The 19,824-nt window shown below is 39.0% G+C and overlaps 1 protein-coding gene across 5 annotated transcripts in view; it reads right to left on the bottom strand.

The window, feature by feature from the left end:
* Positions 1-19,824, bottom strand: part of palm2akap2 (PALM2 and AKAP2 fusion) — a 96,061-nt gene that overhangs the window by 7,889 nt on the left and 68,348 nt on the right. For all 5 annotated transcript variants that reach the window (XM_085279198.1, XM_085279196.1, XM_085279197.1 and 2 more), the window contains 4 exons: positions 2,025-2,243; positions 1,551-1,913; positions 302-400; positions 95-196 (listed from right to left, as the gene is read on the bottom strand). In XM_085279198.1, the coding sequence (XP_085135324.1) occupies positions 95-196; positions 302-400; positions 1,551-1,913; positions 2,025-2,243 (783 nt within the window). The remainder of the gene's footprint in view (positions 1-94; positions 197-301; positions 401-1,550; positions 1,914-2,024; positions 2,244-19,824) is intronic.

Raw genomic sequence — 19,824 nt, 5'->3', positions numbered from 1 at the left:
GTCCAAATTTATCATGCTTCCTCAAAGTCAAAGAACATGTTTGAGTGTGTGAGCTTGAGCTCCTTTGTTTTGTGCATGTGTTTGTGTGTCTTACCTGTGTGTATGCATAAGTGTGATTATGTCGCTGCTGTTTCCTCTCCTGGTACTTCCTGAGAGACTCGAGCTTATCTGCCTCTAGCTGTTCTTCCAAAGGGATCTTGAATGATTTGAAACAACAAAATGGCAAATCAATCAATTTGTCATTAGGACAACACAGTTTAAATGAAAAACGAAAACTACCAGAGATTAAATGGTGATCTACCTCCTGAGGAGGGTTCCACCAGCGCTGAGCAATCGAAGGGTTTTTCTTCACTGCCTGGTCTCTGATCAGCTCCTGACGCTCACGCTCCAATTCCTGAACCTGACATGGAAAAACAAACCAGGAGAAGAAGAGTGTGAAAATGTACAAAGAGAATTTCCAATAAACTAGTGCACCAACAAGGAAACAAAGAAAGTTTTTATTGTGTATTGTGTACTGGTTAATGCCATCTTACAAGTAATGCTAACAGCTTTTCAAGCAACGTCAGTGTCACACAATCGTGTTGCGGTAAAATCACAGCAGTTGTGTCTCGATCATTCAGTGTAAGGTGCTCATAAATCTCAGTCAGAGCTGTCTTTTTTTCAGAACAAACCACTAAAGCTCTTTCTGTGTCTGTTCCATTACTCAGCAGTTTTTCTTCCTTGGAAATCTGCAGCATGACGGGAACAATTTCTCAAGGAATTAAGTTGTACTCCTTGCAAATAGTAACCTTGCAAAATCCCGAGTCTTTGCCAAATCTTTTAGTGTATGAGTAAGTGTAACTATTGTGGGAAAGTGTCGCAGTTTCAGGCTTCTCCTGAGGCCTGTGGGAGGTTACATTTTGGACTGTGGTCTTAGTATGACGCTTTAATATTACTTAGGATCAAAAACAGTGTTTTGAGCCCCTTCTGTTGATAGAATTTCAGGGGATTGCCATTGTTTCTATTTATGTTACCACATATGTCTTTTTGAGCTTTGATGTCATATCATGAGTCACTGACAGTTGCCACACACTTTCAATTTCAAAATTCCTTCCTTCAAGCCTGTATTTCACAATTCAATATGAAGTCTTATGTGGCAGTAAGATTACAGTGATCTCAGTCATGACCTTTCTACTTACGTAGTTTGTACATTAAAAAATGTTTCCAGGTGTTTTATATTTTGTATAGTAATAATGAAGGAACACTGGTCTTTAAGAGTAGGCCTCTGGTATTAAAATAGAGCAACTGAAAGCAAGTACATTTTTTGCATTAAGTACTAATCATTTCATTTTATTTTGTTGTTTTTCGTGTTAGAATGGTTATTTATCATTATAAACAAAAGCATGCTAGTGAATGGGGTAAACCTACCCCAAGTAACTCATCTTTGCTTGTTTTACATCATTTTTGTTTTCATAAGACATGATTTGATAAAACAAACCGTGGTCTCCTGTGGCTGTGTTTCTGAATAGCGTATTTGTTACAGTCTGATACATTATCCAGCAGCCTTTTACCTCCTCTGAGGGACGTCTCCTCGTCACCCTGACCTGCTGCTCCTCTCCAGGGGTGAACAGCTTGGCCGGGCGTTTCTCCTCCTGAAATGCTCGCAGCTCAAACTTTGCCCTGCTGCCCCCAGACTCGTCTCCCTGCGCGTGCCCGTTGGTTTTAACGGCAGACTCGTCCTGGTGGAGAAACGTGGTTTGTTTTTGTCCCTCCACAACGATCGAGTGGTGATTGACAGGGGAGGAGGGTGACACACACACAGAAGGAGAAGTTCCATCTATGCTGATGGGTTTGGTGTGACGTGACAGAGAGGAGTTCCCATTTGTGGGTGTGTCTGAGGCTGCATCTAACACCTGGTCCAGGTAGCAGATCTCCTGTGGAAACAACAGTCATATTTCAAAATACTGTGACAGAATGTGCCGCCAATTTCAAATAATAAAACAAGAAGTTAAAACCTTTTAGTTAACTTGTTTTGATCTGCATACCTGCACTACCTCACAGTCAGGAGTCTCTACTTTCATTCCAACTGGACTGTGGGCTCTGTTACTGGGACTGCTGAGACAGTCGTGCTGGATCTGCTGGCTCTCCAGTTCCATGGCTGCAGGCCTGTCAGTGATAACGCTGACTGACTCCTGGAAACTGACAGTTTTCAGGGCTCGCTCTCTCGGGACTGAGTCACTGACATCCTCTGCTTGCCATGATTTCTGTCAACAAAGAAACATTGGTGTTTCAGAAGCTCTGCCGGCTGAAGCTGACTGATAGTTGGTTTAATAAAGACAATGTGGACATTTAATAACTTTAGATATTATTTTGAAAGGTCAGCCGCTTCTAACCACTATCATTTAGACACATCAATTCACACATGAATGTTCTTTGGTCTGCATTGCAGCAGAACACTGTGTTCTGACTGGTTCCCACCACTAAGGGGCGACAAAATACACACAGTTGCTCTGTATGACAGAAGACTGCTACAACAGTCAAAGCACTCAGGCGTTCTGTTTGCTATGTCAGCTTTGAAGACATTTCAGGTTGAAGATACACCTTTACACACATTCACTCGTCTTTTCTAGGAGGAGCTGCACTTAAGTGTTTCAGATTAAGCACCAGGCTCAGGGCCATGTTGTCAGTAGCTATTTTGAGAAGAATGAATGCCGTCTAAACACAAAAGATTTTCCTAATGTGGTGCACGTTGGGCCAGTTCCAACTAATTGTCTGACTGATAGACAACTGCTACATATCATGGAATTTAATATGTACGGCACACTATTATAAAAATACACAGGTGACCTCAGGTCAGCTAACACGGCTACATCATACTTATTATACCATGGTTTGAAAGTATGTCACATTATGAAGCACATATCACCATATAAGGCAAAATGGTGATGTTCTATCATAAGACCTTTTTTTTTTTTTTTTTTTTTAATATATTATGTTTCATTCTATAAATACACTTTTTAAACTTACATATCACTTGTAGTCATTCAAGGAAGAATGATACAGGCAGTAGCTGAGTCTTGTAAGGTCCATATTGATTGAAGCATTAGTATGCACAGATCAGATCCTCAACCTGGTTTAATGAATCATCCTTCACATTCCAGATAAACCATTAATAAGAAGCTAAATTTACACAGTTCAGCCTCTCTTTTCCTGGACATTACTCTCTAAAAATGTTGGTTTCCTTCTTTACTGCCTTGTAGCCATTATAATTCATCCTTAAGCATGTGCGTATCTCTAACAGGAGCTTAATGAGGAGTTGTTGACCCCTCTTTTTTAATATTTCAGTCTGTGTGAGGGGATTTAATGAGAATAACTTTAGTAAACTAGTCTGCTGATAAATTAACCATTAACCAACAGGTTATTAGAGAGAAAAGTAGCTGTCAACTTCACATACGAGTAGAAGTACTAGTAGTACTAGTAGAAAATATGTCACCAGGATTACAAATCTGAAAATGTGGGTGTTTTCAACATTTTGTCAGACATATCAAACACTTCATGAGGTCATCCTGAGCACTGGGATTTTATGAGGATATTTTTCTTTTCTTTTTTTTTTAAATCATAAACAACAAATAAAGAAAATAGTAATCATTTGACACAGCTCTGCAAAAGTGAGCGGCTTTTTCTTCTCTTCCACCTCAGGCCTCAGACAAACTACCAGACTGTCATATTGTACCATTTGGGAACATTCCTTCTTCTTACTATCCACAGGACGGGGTTTTGGACAATCAGTGGCATAATTCAGCTGGATTTATTGTCAACGTGAAAATTAAGCCTGGATCACTTTCTTTTCCTCACGTACCACTCCCTCTTTTTGCTCCCTTTCAGTTTCTTGATCTACACTTCCTCTTCACCGCCCCTTTTGAGCTTTTTCCTTCCTCTCTGCTCTCTGAGATTGCTCAAATGCTGAAACAGTGGCCAGTGAAGTCTCTTGGAGGATTTGACCAGCTCTATTTAAAAAGCTTTGTGAAGGGACAGTTTCCTCTACATTCCCTTCACCTCCCTAGTCATCTTTTCTTTATTGCTCTCTTCCACCTCCCTTTTAATAAAAATGTTGTCTGAGGGCATCTTGGTCATCTCTTTGCTTCCATACTCTCTCTCTTTATCGATCTATTAACACATTCTCTAATGTGCCTCTGTAAAATCTAGTGTAAAATAACAATAGACCTCAAAAAACCAAAACACTGTCTAATGGATTTGTGAGTCTTCAGGGACAGTGTTTTTTTGTCCTAATTACTAACATCAGCATGCTTAAAATGCCAGTTCAATCAGGATTTCAGTGGAAACCCCCCCCCCCCCCCCATATGGGTTTAACATACAAATGTTGGCTAATTACGACACAAGACACCTAAAATTAATGGAGATTTACTTTGTTTTGTAGGTTTTAAGGCATCAACATGAATAATATTTTTACTGGAAGATGGGGCTCAAAAAGCAGCTTACAGAATTTATAACAAGCCACCCAATAGTTGGGGGATTTTACCAGAAACCACAAATGTCAGTCTCATACTGGTGCTAAAGGAAAAGGGAGGAGAGCATGGAGTTTATTGACATTTATCCTCTGGGAAATTACTGTCTTTACAAATGTTAACAGAAATCTGCTAATAACTTGTTGTGAGAACAGGTTTGGCAATATATTAACATCCTCCAACTAAAGTTTTAAGCTTTTACATTTAATTAAAACTAAACTAAAAATTAAAACTGTATATGAAAAAAAACTTGACTTTTGATAAAATATAAGACAAAACAAAAAAACCCCTTTGAAAATTAAAGAAAAATATATAGGAAATCTGCTTAGCTTTAGTGTTTGTTAGTTTGGAAAAATTCTATTATCACAGCGTCCCTGATGAAGCTTTGATGGATATGTTTATTGAGACTATGGATGTCCACAAGACAGTAAGTCAGCTGCTTTGAAAAGGTTGTGTTTTTATAGCAATTCTTGTAATGGTTTCCCTAAATCCTGCCCATCTGTTACACCTTTCATACAATAATAATTTAAAAGGCATAAACCAAAATGAAACCAACAACAACAAAACTGAAACTAAACTTTTCAAACACAAACTAAACTGAAACAAACAAACCAACTAACTTGGGAATGAAAATGAAACTGAACTAAATTAAAAACAAAAAGTAAAAATGACATAAAAAAGAATTCAAAAATACAATTCACAACAAGAGTCACCTCACAGTGCTTTATATTGTAAGAACCTACAGTATTCTGGGAAAAACCCCAACACTCAAGTGACCCCCTGTGAGCAAGCAAGCTGTGGGAAGGAAAAACTCCCTTTTAAGAGGAAGAAACCTCCAGCCGAACCAGGTCCAGACAGGGGCAGCTATCCACTGTGACCGATGGTATGGTTAGAGGAAACAGAAAAGAAAAAGAGAGCATATGGGGACAGGAAATTACACAGGCTAAGGGAGAGAGGAGACCAACATTAATGACATGTTGCAGTGGTGCAGAAACATGTGAGGAGTGAAACGAGGTGAGTGAAGAAGAAATGCTCAGTGCAGCATAACTAGGGGATGGTTCAGAGTCACGTGATCCAGGAGAGCAAGTTCTTAAAAGCAGAGAGTGCCTATTTCTCAAATCCAAACTGGGAGCTGATTCCACAGAAGAGGGGCCTGATACTTGAAGGCTCTGCTTCCAATTCTACTTTTAAAAACTCTAGGAACCCCAAATAAGCCAAGGAAGAATAGCTAATATGTAACTCTTTCTCGTCTCTAGTGCTCTCACTGCAGTTTTGGATTAACTGGGGCCTTTTTAGACAACTTTTAGAACAGCCTGATATTAATGAGTCCAGCCTAGAAGACTTTATTGCATGAACTATGTTTTTCAGCATAACTCTGAGACATGTTTAGAATTTTAGAGATATTTATTTAAGGTTTGCAATGAAGGCTATATCATGATAAAAAAGGACTTCTTCACATGTCACTGAGGTCAAGGTCATGCCATCCCAAGTAAGTATCTGATTTCCAAGATTTGTAGAGTCAAATATAAGGAATAATTATCCAAGCGTATAATAACTCTTCTTCCCAATCCAGCTTCCCGCTGCCTGCCAGAAAAAAAGCATTTCCTCGTGTATTTGTGAAGGTGTATGTATGCAACCCACACAGCACAGTACATAACAACAACCTCACAATACCCAATATCTTAAGCACTATGTCTGCTAATGACAAATGAAAACAATATGTGTGCAACTCTTAACTCTTGCTCAAATCAACGATAAGGAATGAGCCTCCACCTTGTGTTGCAATTCAGCAGCTGGCCTTTAAAGTGAATTCTTTACAGAATCAAATTCTCAAAGAGGGAGATCAGGGAAATAAAAAGTTATGCCAAAGAAACGCATTCATGGACTCAAAAATATTTACTCAATCCTGCAGACAAAAGAAATGTACTGATACAGTGAGCGAGACTGATACAGTCTCTAGAGACATTTGGACAGCTAACAAAAACACCACTTCCAAGAAGCGCTTTAGTTTTGACTAAGACCAATTTTATAATTACTTTCTCTGTACAGTGATTGGTTAAACTATCATAAAACTAATCGCAGGCTGTCTTATTACTTTTACTACAGGCAAGTCTCTAAATTTCACAGACATGATGAAATGACTCAGGGCATGTATTTGGGCAACTATTTTGAAGCTTTACCTGGTTTAATTTAAATTTCATAAAAACTGAACAAATCACAACTCAAATCTAATAAAAACTGCACAAGAAGTTGTTTGACTTTCCCCCCATATTAGTTAAAGACCTTTTTTATAATCCTGGAAGTTATTTTTCTACCACCATTTTTGCTGTTGTGGAATAGATTTCAATTAGTGATTCCTGGAGTGCCGAGTCTTCGACTTATAATGCCTCTGCTACTACTTTATCATTTCAGCAAAAGGAATTCGAGGTTCTTTTTTCCCTTTCTCCATCTCTCATACATTCACACTCTGCCTTCAACAAGTCAAAAGATTTTTCACCCAGTTAATTATATTCGGGATCATGTGAGGACCAGATGTCCCTGCTTTTTACACACACTCATGCCCAGATAAGCTCCTCTGTCTACTTATTTGACCTGCTGCAAATATTACACACATTTATATGTGTGTGTGTGTGTGTGTGTTTTTATGTGCAGGAATGTGTGTGTAGGAGTCCATGTCCAGCAGGCAGGACAGTACAGAGGGGGAGGATATCCTGTTACTGGCCCAGGAAAACAGTACTACAGTACAGGAATGTTTCATATGCAGTGCTATTCTGCTGCACACACACAAAAGGAGTGTGTATGTGACTGTAGCTGTGCATCGGTGCATGCATGCAAGAGTGCGTTCTTTCAAGGGTGTGTATTTGTATAGCAGGTGTGCATGCGTGTATGTGTTTGTGTGTTTCTGACTCCAATAGAGGTGAACTGACATTCCAGGCATAGCTGCCTGTCCTCAAGGCTCAGGCTCTAATACCTGTGATGAAGGACACTGTACACCTTCCCTGTCTGGCTAAAGGAGCAAGCTGTCTGCATGCATCTGTTTGTGAGTGTGAAAAGAAACCATCTGTCTATGGAAAAGAGACACAGCTCATAATGTGCTTGAATGTTTGAAAACTTCAGACATGTGCCCAATAGCTGTTACATTTCCAAAAGCAGTCAAATATACATGAAGGATAAATAGCATTGTTTTGGCTGTAAGAGTAACATGAGTGTAAAACATGATATTAGGAGTCTAAATAGCCCTGCACCCATCTTACTATAACTTATTCAATTACATTGGGTGTATTATGATTTCATATTGGGTGGGAATTCAGTGGAATACAATCTTGACTCTATATGAGTCAGCTAGAGTCGCATGTTCTGCCTCCGTCTCTGCCTGTCTCCAGCTATCACATCTGGAAATGCTTAGGCTCTGGCTGTGATACCCAAAAATCACAAATAGACACACATACTCTGTATCTGAGCACACATACTAAGCTGCATGCTGGAGATGTTGGATGGTGGTAGTGGGGAACACACTCAATAAGATGAGAATTTACCCAAATACATGGACACACACTTCATGACTCACAGGCTGTACACACACACGCGCACATACACACATTTTCCATAACTTTAATATCACGTCATGGTCTTTCGCTAGAGCACGCAAATCCACCAAAACACATGGCAAACATGAAGTGAAAGTATGATGACACAGTCACACAACACTCACACTACACTTCTGTGTAACCCAGTACAGCTGGTGTTGTCGTATCTGCTTCCTGACTGAATATGATCCTGAGTGGTAACCAGAGCCTGGTGCTGGTTTAGCCCTGTGTTCTCATACCCAAACACCCTGGATTGGGGACCCAGGCCAAACAGTGCTATTCACCACATCTTCTTTGTTTAATCACTATTCACGCTAGACAATTTGAAATTCCATGGCATAAATCAGTGTTTTAACTAATCCACGATGAGTAATAGGTTGGGAATGACAGCAGCCAGACAGGTGGACTGAGTAAGGGGGATACACAGCTGGGGTTAAACAGCCCAAAGTGCGCAGTTTAACATGACATTCAAACATCTGGACAAGCAAATCAACAGTATTTCAACTTTGGCATACATAACTTACAAAAATCTGTTAGGGTGTATGCCTTGGATTGGATTTCTCTCCCTCCTCTATCACTTTCCCTTCTTCTCTGTTACAATATTCAAGTTCACAGTTACCTGCTCTAGATGACAATTCACAGGATTTTTCTTTCTTACAAATATATTTGAACATTTTTGAGGAAAACTAAGAAAACGTGAACAGAATATTTTACCATGTCTCTCCCAAATAAAAGTACAATCTAATGAACTAAATAACTAGATGTAAAGAAATGTCATAAAATGAATTTGTCAAACAAAAATTACTAGTTACTACTCACCTAATGGTGTCTTCAAGTACAACTGGATTAATCTATTTTTGAGATATCTGTACTTCCATGGTGTAATGTTTAAAAGCTGCACTGTATAACATCCGTAGATCTTCTTTCCTTAAGCTTTATCCGCTTTCCTATTTAGCTCTGTCCAGCCCTGGCCCGTCTCGTTCCCAATAGTGGGAGTGCCGGACTTTTCCCTAGCCAAGCCTTTTCCTCCTCTTCTTCTCCTCCTTTTCCTCCCCTCCCATCTCTTTTCCTCTCCTCCACAAAGCTTCTCCTTTCTCAATCACATTCCTGCCGGGCTGCAACGGTAAGCTGTGATGTCATGGGCAAACTGTGTGCATGTGTATGTCTTTCCCCGCATGCACGTGCTCATGCACAAAGACCCCTTCTGTGCAAGCCCTCATATAAGCACAGGCAACAAAACATCCATCCTGTGCCTCCTCCCTTCCTGCACAAACTCTCTCTTTCCCCAGTGCATGCTGCTTGCCTACTTTCCCTTTAACCTATAACTCTTGTCGGAATGGAGCTGACAGCGAGAAGCAGGCGATGATGAAGAGATGATGACTGAAGAAAATAGGAGGGGCTGATAAGAGAGTAATGATATTTTCTTCTGTCATCATAGCATAGGACTGTTGACTCAGGCTCATATTAAGGTTAGACTGATTCACTGTCTGTATTCACCTTTTAATAAAATGAATTTAACCATGTCACCTCAAAGTATTTTACTATTAGTGCTTTCAGTAGAGAAATCTAAACCTGCAAGTTAGTGTTCATGTTGTTTGATGGGCTTGTCCCCCTTGTTAAAGATAAAGCACAGGCACAAATGGCAAATACCAGCATTAACTATCTAATTATACGAATCAGTCTTTGTATTCAAGTGTTACTCTAACGCTGTTTGCATGTCTCATTCTGTGTGTTTGCTGGGTCATAGGATCAGGCTCCTAGAAATTAGAGCTGATCTTGGTCACGGTTCACTTTCTCTGCTCACAAACACTACATAAGGACACAGCTGAAGTGGAAAGACTTTTGTCCAGTTTACAAGAGCAATTAGTCCGATTGTGTTAGTGGCTCCTAAAACAAAGGAGGATGGTGCTACAAACAGCTAAATACCAGTAAATGAAGATAAGAAGATTCCCTTTTTTGGCTCCACTGCCACATGGATAGACACAGGAAATCTTTCCTACGTCATACAATGATAGTTTTTTATTTTTCTTAGAAATGTCTTAATTACATGACATTTATATGAATATTTGTGGAAATTGTAGACTTTTTTTAAAAAAATCGAATTATACTCTAATTAGAATTATGTAATTGTACAATTATCTAATTGTATATTTTGGTTAATTTTTACTTCAATAAGTAGTTTTATCCTTATATATTGTATTTATTTTAATCAGCTATTCCACCCTATGTAAACTATATTCCTCCTTTTTACTGGTAACTTGCGATACTGTACTGAAAAGAAGCGCAGCCAGATGCGATACACCCGAAGAGGCATAAAGTGCACTCACTAATCTTGTTTTCTTTGACTATCAGGAGTGAAATGTCATCTTTCACACCTTTTAATTTTAGTATTAACAAGTATGTTTTTTCAGATCTTATTAAAACTGAAAGAAATCAGTATGAATATGTGGAAAACAGAGGTAAGAGAGGTTATTCTAATCTAAGGGAAAGAAAGCCCAGAAAAAGTTGTACTTGAGCGTGACAGGAGATAGCCTCACTGTGAATTCAGTCCTGACCACAATGAAAAACGACTTAAATCTTAAATTAAATGTGAGCTGTGCCACTCCTGCCCCTTTTAAGTGCCCCTGTTTGAACTGACAAATCAGAAGCCATCAGTGAGTTCCCAGGCTCGAAATAACTCTGGGCCATATGATGAAGGGAAACTGGTCACAGAAAAGTGGGACACTAACCCAATTATCGCATATGCACCGGGGAGATTAATTTCAGGGAGGGGTGTAATGAACAAAGAAACTTGTGATGGTCATTTGTGTATGCCAGTGCTAGTAATTTAGTGATAAGCTAATTTCTGCAAACTTAGTACTGGATGTATTAGAGGAACCGTGAAAGATGAGAAAACAAAGAGAGTCACAGACTGAGGAACACAGCAGCAGTGTGAGTGATTGTGTAGTCATGTGTGTATTTCTATGTGTGAATCCATGCAACTGGGTCAACACTATTGATGCCCGGTAGGGCTGAACGATTATGGAAAATAATCTAATTGCGATTTTTTGCCCCAATATTGCGATTGCGATGCGATATGCGATTATTTTTTAAGGTCTTTGTCTTCTGTATTATTAAACAAAGACAAGCAATACATCATATAGTATGGCCAATACTATATTACATTAATTTTAAACTGTTCTTTCCTGGAAGACAGACCTCTGTTATGATGACATGAGGTGATGCATGAATTGATGACTGACATTTTTATTTAACTTCTTCAATCACAACAGTATATTTGAACATACACAATAGTTTATTTTTAAAATAAAGTGCTGACAAGGAACCCTGGTGTAAACATTAAAATGAAAGTCAGTACAATGTGCAGATTGCAGAAATATACATAAACAAAATCAGTGGCTTTACCACACTCAGTTTTTCGACATCTGTGAACTACTAGACAGTCATTCAATTAAAAAATAATATTAAATAAATAAAACTAATAAATAAAAAATACACACATCTTACTGATCTCTGCAGTCAGTAACATTACACATAAAGTGCAAACATAATAGCAATTGTATAAACACACACACAAACACGCCTTTAAAGTTTAAAGGCGTGAAATTGGACGGTCTAGTTCTGATTAGCGTCACCGCTGTCTCGGTGGAGTTTAATAAACTCGGCCGTCTGCTTCTTGCTATCTAAAATATAACCAGACACTGGTGTAAATTCTCGACTGTCTCATACTTCTGTTTAATAAGTTTTCTGTTTGACGTTTAGTCAGCTGTGTGAAAACCAAGGAGGAACCCACCCGGGGGATTAATAAAGTTTTATTTTATCTAATCTAATAACTTTAATCTCAGCCAAACCGATTTACTCACGAACAAACAAAACACTGAAAAAAGCCCAACAATAACATTTTTAGGTTGTCTAAGTGACTTATATATTACGTTTAACCCGAGCAGCGAAACTCCGCGGTGATCTGAAAATGATGTGCCGGGAGTTGTGCCGTTCTCGGCCGCATCAGTAATCCTCGAGCTCCCGGCTAGCTGTCGAGCTGGTGGGTAGCAGACGCCTCTGAAAACGTCGAAGCACTTTTGCAAATATGGGATATCTTGATAAACCGAGCAGATATTTGATGTTTACACAACTACTTTCTCGCCTGAAAATATGTTAAAAGTTTATTTTGTGACCCAGAAAGATTAGTATGAGTAATTTTAAAACTTAGTAGCGGCCGCCATTGCTGGAAACTGGAGTTTGGCTGGGCCGTGCTATGAATTCTGGGATATGGTAGTAATTTGGACAGCCTTATAATCGCAGTATAATCGCAGCCTTTGCGGTTAGAAAATTGCACTTGATCATGTCGCGATATTATCGCAAATGCGATATATCGTTCAGCCCTAATGCCCGGAGCAATCTTATGTCATGGAAGTAGATCATGATTGATTAAAAACACAGCAAATGACACATTTACTTATTACAGCATGGCAGAAAGACACAGCTCTACCCCCACCACAATACTTATGCATAAAGTTACAAGTAACTTTTTCACATATTGTACCGCCAAAACAACAAACCCCCAAAAAACACAGTGTGAGGTTCCTAATATGCAAAGGGTTAATTTGACAAAGTTCAACATGGGAGCCCAACTGCTGCGAAATCTGGATTCCTTGAGGCAAGTTCTCAATGAGTGACATATTTTTTTACAGGTCACGGGAGACCACAAAGCCTGCAGGCAAGCAGCAACCTCTGGGACTGTAAAATGAAGTCAAGCTTCAAATTGCAGTTATGCCAATGGCTACTTGAAACTGGCTCCAAAACTGAATCAGTCCCCACAGACTGCCATGTTAAAATGCCCAACTAAAGCATATTTGCAGCCAGGAGCAAAATATGTTTTGTTTCTCTATGGATAGTTTAACTCTCAATAACAACAAATTTGCATGCTAACAAAACCTTTGAATCCTAGCTGAATGTTACATTCAATGTATAGTCATAATTCATTTAGATCTGCAAACAGTAAGTTTGTATTTTCTGCATTATCCCAGCTAAAATGAACATCAGATTAAAACTCCTTAGTATTGTTAACAATTCTATTTTATATAACAAATAAGGACAGAGCTAGTTTCATAAGTGGTCACCACAGCGATTAGCACTGCATGTTTGAATTGCCAGATTGCCAGATGCCCTTCTTGATGCAACCCTAAAAAGATTTGTGTCTCCTCCCGAGACAAATAAAGGCATAGCTGGAAATTAAAATGCTTCATTCTCCTTTGGAATTTGTAAAAGTATTGCTTTTACACATTTATAGGAAGTTTGAAGAGGGTTAAACCATGAAAATGAACCAATCTATTTTCTAAATGACCTAAAAACAATTTTCATGAAGATTTAGGAAATATTATCTATTTCCAAAAAAAGGCTGGCTTCATAACATCTGGTTGAGGTGAAATGTGTCAGTCATCTATTGTGCAGTCTAACTGATACAATGTCTGTCAAAGCAAATTCTCCAGGCTACATCATCCTATCAAAAGTAGCCCCTTTCAGAGGGGTCCTGGCTAATACTGAGTAAAGTTAGAGTCTGCAATGAAATGTTGCCATCCTTCAATCTCAGAACAGTCCTGCTAAATGAAGACATAAACAACATAAAAGATGGGCGGTGAACACATCAGTCTTCCAAAAGTCAAACAAAACGATCCGGCAAACTAAAGGAAACAACTGATTGGATATAAGCCTATCACTGCTCACAGGGTCATCTCAACAGGAAACCAGGAAGCTGTGGTAAATTGTGTCCATGGAAATGGCACTCAACACAGGAAATACATCCAAAAATACATGCCACCTGCACAAAAACAGACACACAAATGCAGACTACTATCGATGATGTGGTCAGTTGGGTCAACTTAAATAACTCGAAAGACAACAAGCTGATTATCCAATTGTTTTTGTCCAGTTGCTGATTGTTAATGAAATAAATAAATGATTAAAACATGATAATATGTCCAAGTAACACATTTTTGTTGGACAAGTGGACTGTTCAGTTGCTGTTTCACCTGTGAAATAAACTGGCTGAAGCAAACCCTCTTAAATAACTACTTTGGTTTTTTCTTTCTTTTCTTGCATAAGCTACTGGTCTTTGTGGCACTAAAAACACAAATGAAGATTAAGCTCAAGAAGCCTCTGTTTTTTCTCAAAAAGGTTGACAGCATTAAAGATGGGGCTGTCATCTAGCTACTGCCTCTGCTCTCTAACAAACAGAGCAAGCAGCACTGTGACAGCCACCTGCTCAGGAAGCTTAAATGTGAAGAAAAGTGTTGGTTTGTTTTAGCACAGTGCCAAAGCTACAGAATAAATAACAAGTTAAAATAAAAGCAGTCAGAATGCAAATAAGCTGCGATAAATTCCATCTATACATCCACCCATTTTCCTCCACTTATCCAATTCAGGTTGCGGTGGGGCTGGAGCCTATCCCAGCTGTCACAGATATAACACGTAAAGACACACTGACGCACACATTTACAACTACAAATTATTTAGAATCACCAATTAACCCAACTGGTGGGAACCTAACCAGAGTACCTGGAGAGAACAGAGGCAGGCACATGGAGAATATGCATACCGACAGGCACCAGCTGGCTGAAACATCATGTCAGTCAACTGCAGGCTGACTGCCTGACAGCATCCAGGCTGCCAGTCATTCATTCGTTCCCGAAAACCTCAGGATGAGCGATTTCGCTGTTGCCAACTTGATGTTTTGAAACAAATTGTGATGAGAGAGACTCAGGTCTGACTGTGAAAATTCTCAACTTGTCAGTCACAAACCAGTGAGCAAAGCCTGGATAATCCTGTACTATGAAACACAGCATGACCAAAATTTATGATATGTTTTATTCAATCTGGCCTAAATAGAGTGACACAAATGTGTTTACAGAGGTTATGTCAGAAAGCTGTTTTCCCAAAGACTCCTGCAGGACTGGAAGGTTTTTGGAGTTACTTTCAATTTCTGGTGGTCAGCAAAAAAAAAAGATGTCTTTCTTAAAACTCATCATTTATTTATTTACGCTATTAATAGAAAATATAAGTCTACCAATATATATTATAAATAAAAGGCTTAGTAAAACTTTGATCTACTCGCCTGTGGGGCCAGTGGGTGGGGGTTACTGTGGATACTGATTGATGGATGTAACAGCTTTCATTTGCAGTCCATGCAACCCCCACATTAAACAATTCACAGCCAAGCAGCACAGCAGAAATAAAGCAGAGCCCATCCTGTTCTATTAGGACTAAAATAACAAGTCTGTCTATTATTTATCTCTACTAAGCTACAGACATAAGCCACAGACATACACACAGAATGACAGCTTATTGCAGCACTGCAAAATAATATTCACCTACCCACTGCCAGAGAGCCTGAAACAACAACCAGACAGAAATCATGTTAAGGTCCCTTTTCAAAGCTTGAGTGGTACACAGAAATGCAATGCATGTCTGGAGTCATATCACTCGTATTCCTTTAAATACCTCTCTTGACACAACTCACACTCAAACCCAGAACCCCCAAGACCCCTTTATGGAGCAACAACAAAGGGCCTGACAGCAGATTCAGTGAGATTTTCCAGGCTGAATACTAATGCTACACACGCACATACAAACACACACACACACACACACTTTCATGCTCACCGATGAGGGCTCTTAAGCAGAAAGGTCTGTAGTCAGAGAGTGTGACCAGTCGTTTACACAGGCTCTCCAAGCATAGAACAGACAGCCAGATTAACACTCACAGCACAAGCACAGAGCTAACTGGAAGAAAAAGCAGTCTGAACACAGTAACACTAGACAGCTGTCCCAATATTACTAACAGTATGTCTTTAAAGACCATGACTCCATTGCTTTAATATAGATCTCTGTGTGTTTAATAATATTTCATACTGTGAAAGCAAAACAAACAGTATTGGGCTACTTGCCCAGTGAACTGGTGCAATATGCACAGTATGTATTATGTGGCAGTAGAGGTACAGTGAGTCAGTTGCTGGTGTAGAATATTTTCAAAACCCCTTTTTTAAAGTCAGGTCATGTTGATTACCCTAAACAGCAACAGTGTCAACAAAACCTATCACAGGATTCCCAGGAGAGATTTAAAAGAAACAATTAGGAATAATGGGCTGGTGCCCAGCCATGCAGATTTGGGGTTCCACCAAAATGAAAAACCTGTGACAAAAGTATTTTAACCACAGCTTTATTATTATTATTTTTGAAATTTACCCTGTCAAATGACCTAACCAAGACATCAAAAACTATCTGCTTAATTTTATATATATAGTCAACCCCAAAGGCCCATTTTGAGCCAGGAAAACCATGAATACCCTACAAAACTTTTTTTTTTAACAAAACAGTCAAGGACCAACTTTAAAAACAGAATATGTGCATAAAAGTTAAATCAAGCATTACCACAGCATCACCCGAAAAAGTCATTAATCATATGACACAAATTGCAGATTAAATTAATGTAGGCACTAATTTCTGCCAGCAGGAACCGAGACACAGACATGAAATTAGGTGTAATAGGTTAATTTGATTAGTAACCAATCAGTAAAATGGACCAGACATCTTAAACTAGAGTTAATATATATATATGACATTAGGAAGATATACCCAGTGTGTGATCGTATGTATTTATCTGTTTTTAATAGTGAGACCCATGTAATATATATTTTCATAGTTTACTGTGGAACAGTTTACTGCTGAGCTCCACTACTGTGTATTGTTCACGGATAGCCTCCTCCTCCACTGGTTATGTAACAGTCCAGCTCTCCCCTGCTGTTAATCCAGCAGGCCGCAGTGTGTGCAGTCAATTATCATTCCCTTTGTTTCATCACATTGCACACATCCATAAAGTGAACACAAAATTTGTTGGACAATGACAAACCGTTTGTTATAGAATAAGTAACCTCCAAGATACACTGGGCAGACAAATATAGACTGTATAGTATCAGATCATGAGAATGAAAACCTACAGGTTAGATGAGAAATATAAAGTAAGAACAGACACGAAGGAGCAAACCTTCACTTGAGCCGGAGACACATGGATGGCTGAGATTGATTGTTTCGAGGATGTGGTTTTGCACATGTGTGTGTGAAGAAAAAGCCACCAAGCATATAATTCTAATCCTTTCCCAGCGTGATTTAGCCCACCTTACCATTTTGTCCCAAAGTACCCTTGGTGCAGAGACCACACAGCGAAGCTAACAGGCAAATGGGCAAAGGTTTGCAATAAAATTAAGATATGTGGTCAGAGAAGCTAGCGTGCCAATTTTTTTGTGGATTTTATGCAGAGTCAAAAGAAGCCATTAGGAAGTGGTGTACAATAAAAGCAACGTGGCTTTTAGCAGTTCAACCACAAATTGCTGGATCGGTTGCTGAATTAAAATTTGTTTCCCATCAAGATATAAATCACAGATGCGTGCCGTTGCTTTTGTTGCCAGTTTTTAATGCAAGACTACAGTCAATCAGTCAGCAACTAATCAAATTAGCACAGCTATGAGTGTCACATGTTTGACATCAATGGAGGCTAAAGATTAGATCAACACATCAGTTCAAATTTAGCATTGTTTGGGTCAAAGAGTAAAGAAAGACTTACAGCACCACACACACAAAAAGACTGTTTGATAAACAAAGCTAGGTTTTTAGTTGGCTTCATGACGGCATCACTAAAACTGTCCTAAAAACAGACAAAATGAACGTTTGATGATTAAATGACCATCCAGTAAATAGTAAGAGCCTCCAAACAAAGCTGGTGTCAATACTAAAACTATAAAGCTACAATAAATTATGTAACGACACTAGATCAATAGAAATTTATCTAGATTTGAGTCTAACCTCATCATCCATCATCAGTGCACGCTTCCTCTGTGTGAGTTGATCAATTTAGATAAAGCATTCCCATCTCTATACTTATATGTCACATACCCATAGCCGCCCAGCGAAAGTAGCACATGCAGGTTTGTTCCTAACCATGAGACAGAGCATAATAACACTGCTGTCCTAAGAGAGTGAACGGTTTCCTGCTGTTAGCTTATAGCATTAACTACTTCTGCTCTGCCTCACACTGGGAAGGAGCAGTGTGTTAATCACCAGTCTATTTCCGGAAGCTACCTCATTAGCCTCAAGTATTTAGAAGGAAGGAGGATTCGCAAAGGACGAAAACAGCAAGTGACAGCAAACATGTCTGAGCCTGACAGTCACTGCGTTATCCATTTAGATTCAGATATTCCATTTATCTGAATACTGTTTTTTCCATCCATGTTGATTTTTGTTTTTTTTTAAGGAAGAATGCAAACTAAAAGCACTGGGAAGAGAATACGTCAAAATGTAGCAGCACTCATTTAGTTTTTAACATGATTCAAATAATGATATTTATATTAGAGATTATGCACCAGTATGAACTTTTAGGTCCTCAAGAAAAGTTTTTTTTAAAACATTCCAGCACCACACCTGAAAACTAGAGGAGGGAGAGCGTTTACAGTCAGTGCCCTGAGTCCCTAAAATGGTCTGGCCAAGGAAATCAGATGGGTGGAGTCATCTACATCTCAAAACAGACTTTTATAGATAAGTGTTTCCATTTTTGCTAAAGTTTTATTAAATTAAATTAATTTTATTACATTTATTAAATTAAATTTAAACTTTTCAATTCCTGTGAACTTCCTGTAGTTGGTCTCAATGGTTTGTTTTATTTTGTTGTTCCTCTGAAGCACTTTATAAACACAGATTTTAAAATTTGCGATATATCTACAGTGAATTATTATTAATATTATTATGCAGCAAACACAATATAAATTATTCCTGTTTGGTACATGTGTACCACATGTGTGTGTGGAGAAGACCTGGTGGTTTGACAAATGGCAGCTTTGTTTTAGAGCTGTTATGAATTATAGAAAGAAACTGAGCGATGAGTGATAGGAGAGAACAGAAAATTAATGATGTGCAAAACATAAAAATGCACGAGGGGTGAAAGAAACAGCTGACCTCCAAACTCCCTATGTCCCAGTCTAATCAAGCATCTGCAGGAAGTCAAGAACAAGGACATAGAGGGTCCAGGTGTCAGACACCACGGAACATCACCAGAGATCGAGTGTCCATTTCCTGACAAGTCCGATCTAGAGTGGACGGCTGGTGCTAATATTGTGGCTGTTTGCTGTAACACTGCAAAAATGTCTCAGCTGGCTCACTACCAGTACATTCCTGAAATGCGCATCAATGAAATGTTAACCGTAAGTGTCCCGAGTTTTGCTTCCAAATACCATAACCTTGGGTAACCTTTACAGAAAACTCCCTCCAGGACTGTACAACAGAATCAGTCATTACGCACAAACACACACACTCACACATCTCAGAGAGAAATTGTAAAAATTACAGCATCAGCAACTGTGAATCCTGCCCAACTGATTGCAACTCTGCCTGGCTGAACCCAAAGGAAAAATAAGGCGTTCTTGTTGTTAGTAACCAGATGGCTGGACATCAGCTTCTACCTTTCTGGCTCAACTTCACAACACACAGCCTGTAAAATTTAAAGCCTACATGATACCCCAGTCTAAAGCTGAAGTACGATAAGCTTGTAGCCCTGGCAATAGAGGTCAACATCCCTCCTGACTTCCATGCAACACTGATTATTCTTCTGCTTCAGTTTTGAGCCAAACTATCCCATCTACAGGCAATTCAGCTCTCTGTTTCCTGACCATGTCAGTATAAAAGTGTTA

The sequence above is a fragment of the Mchenga conophoros genome, linkage group LG7 (assembly GCF_057382185.1).
Source record: "Mchenga conophoros isolate Kocher_MC1m ecotype Shallow Benthic linkage group LG7, M_conophoros_male_GT1.1, whole genome shotgun sequence".
In the NCBI taxonomy this organism is placed as follows: Eukaryota; Metazoa; Chordata; class Actinopteri; order Cichliformes; family Cichlidae; genus Mchenga; species Mchenga conophoros.
The sequence above is the reverse complement of the archived record's forward strand: the minus strand, read 5'-3'. Positions and strand labels throughout refer to the sequence as shown.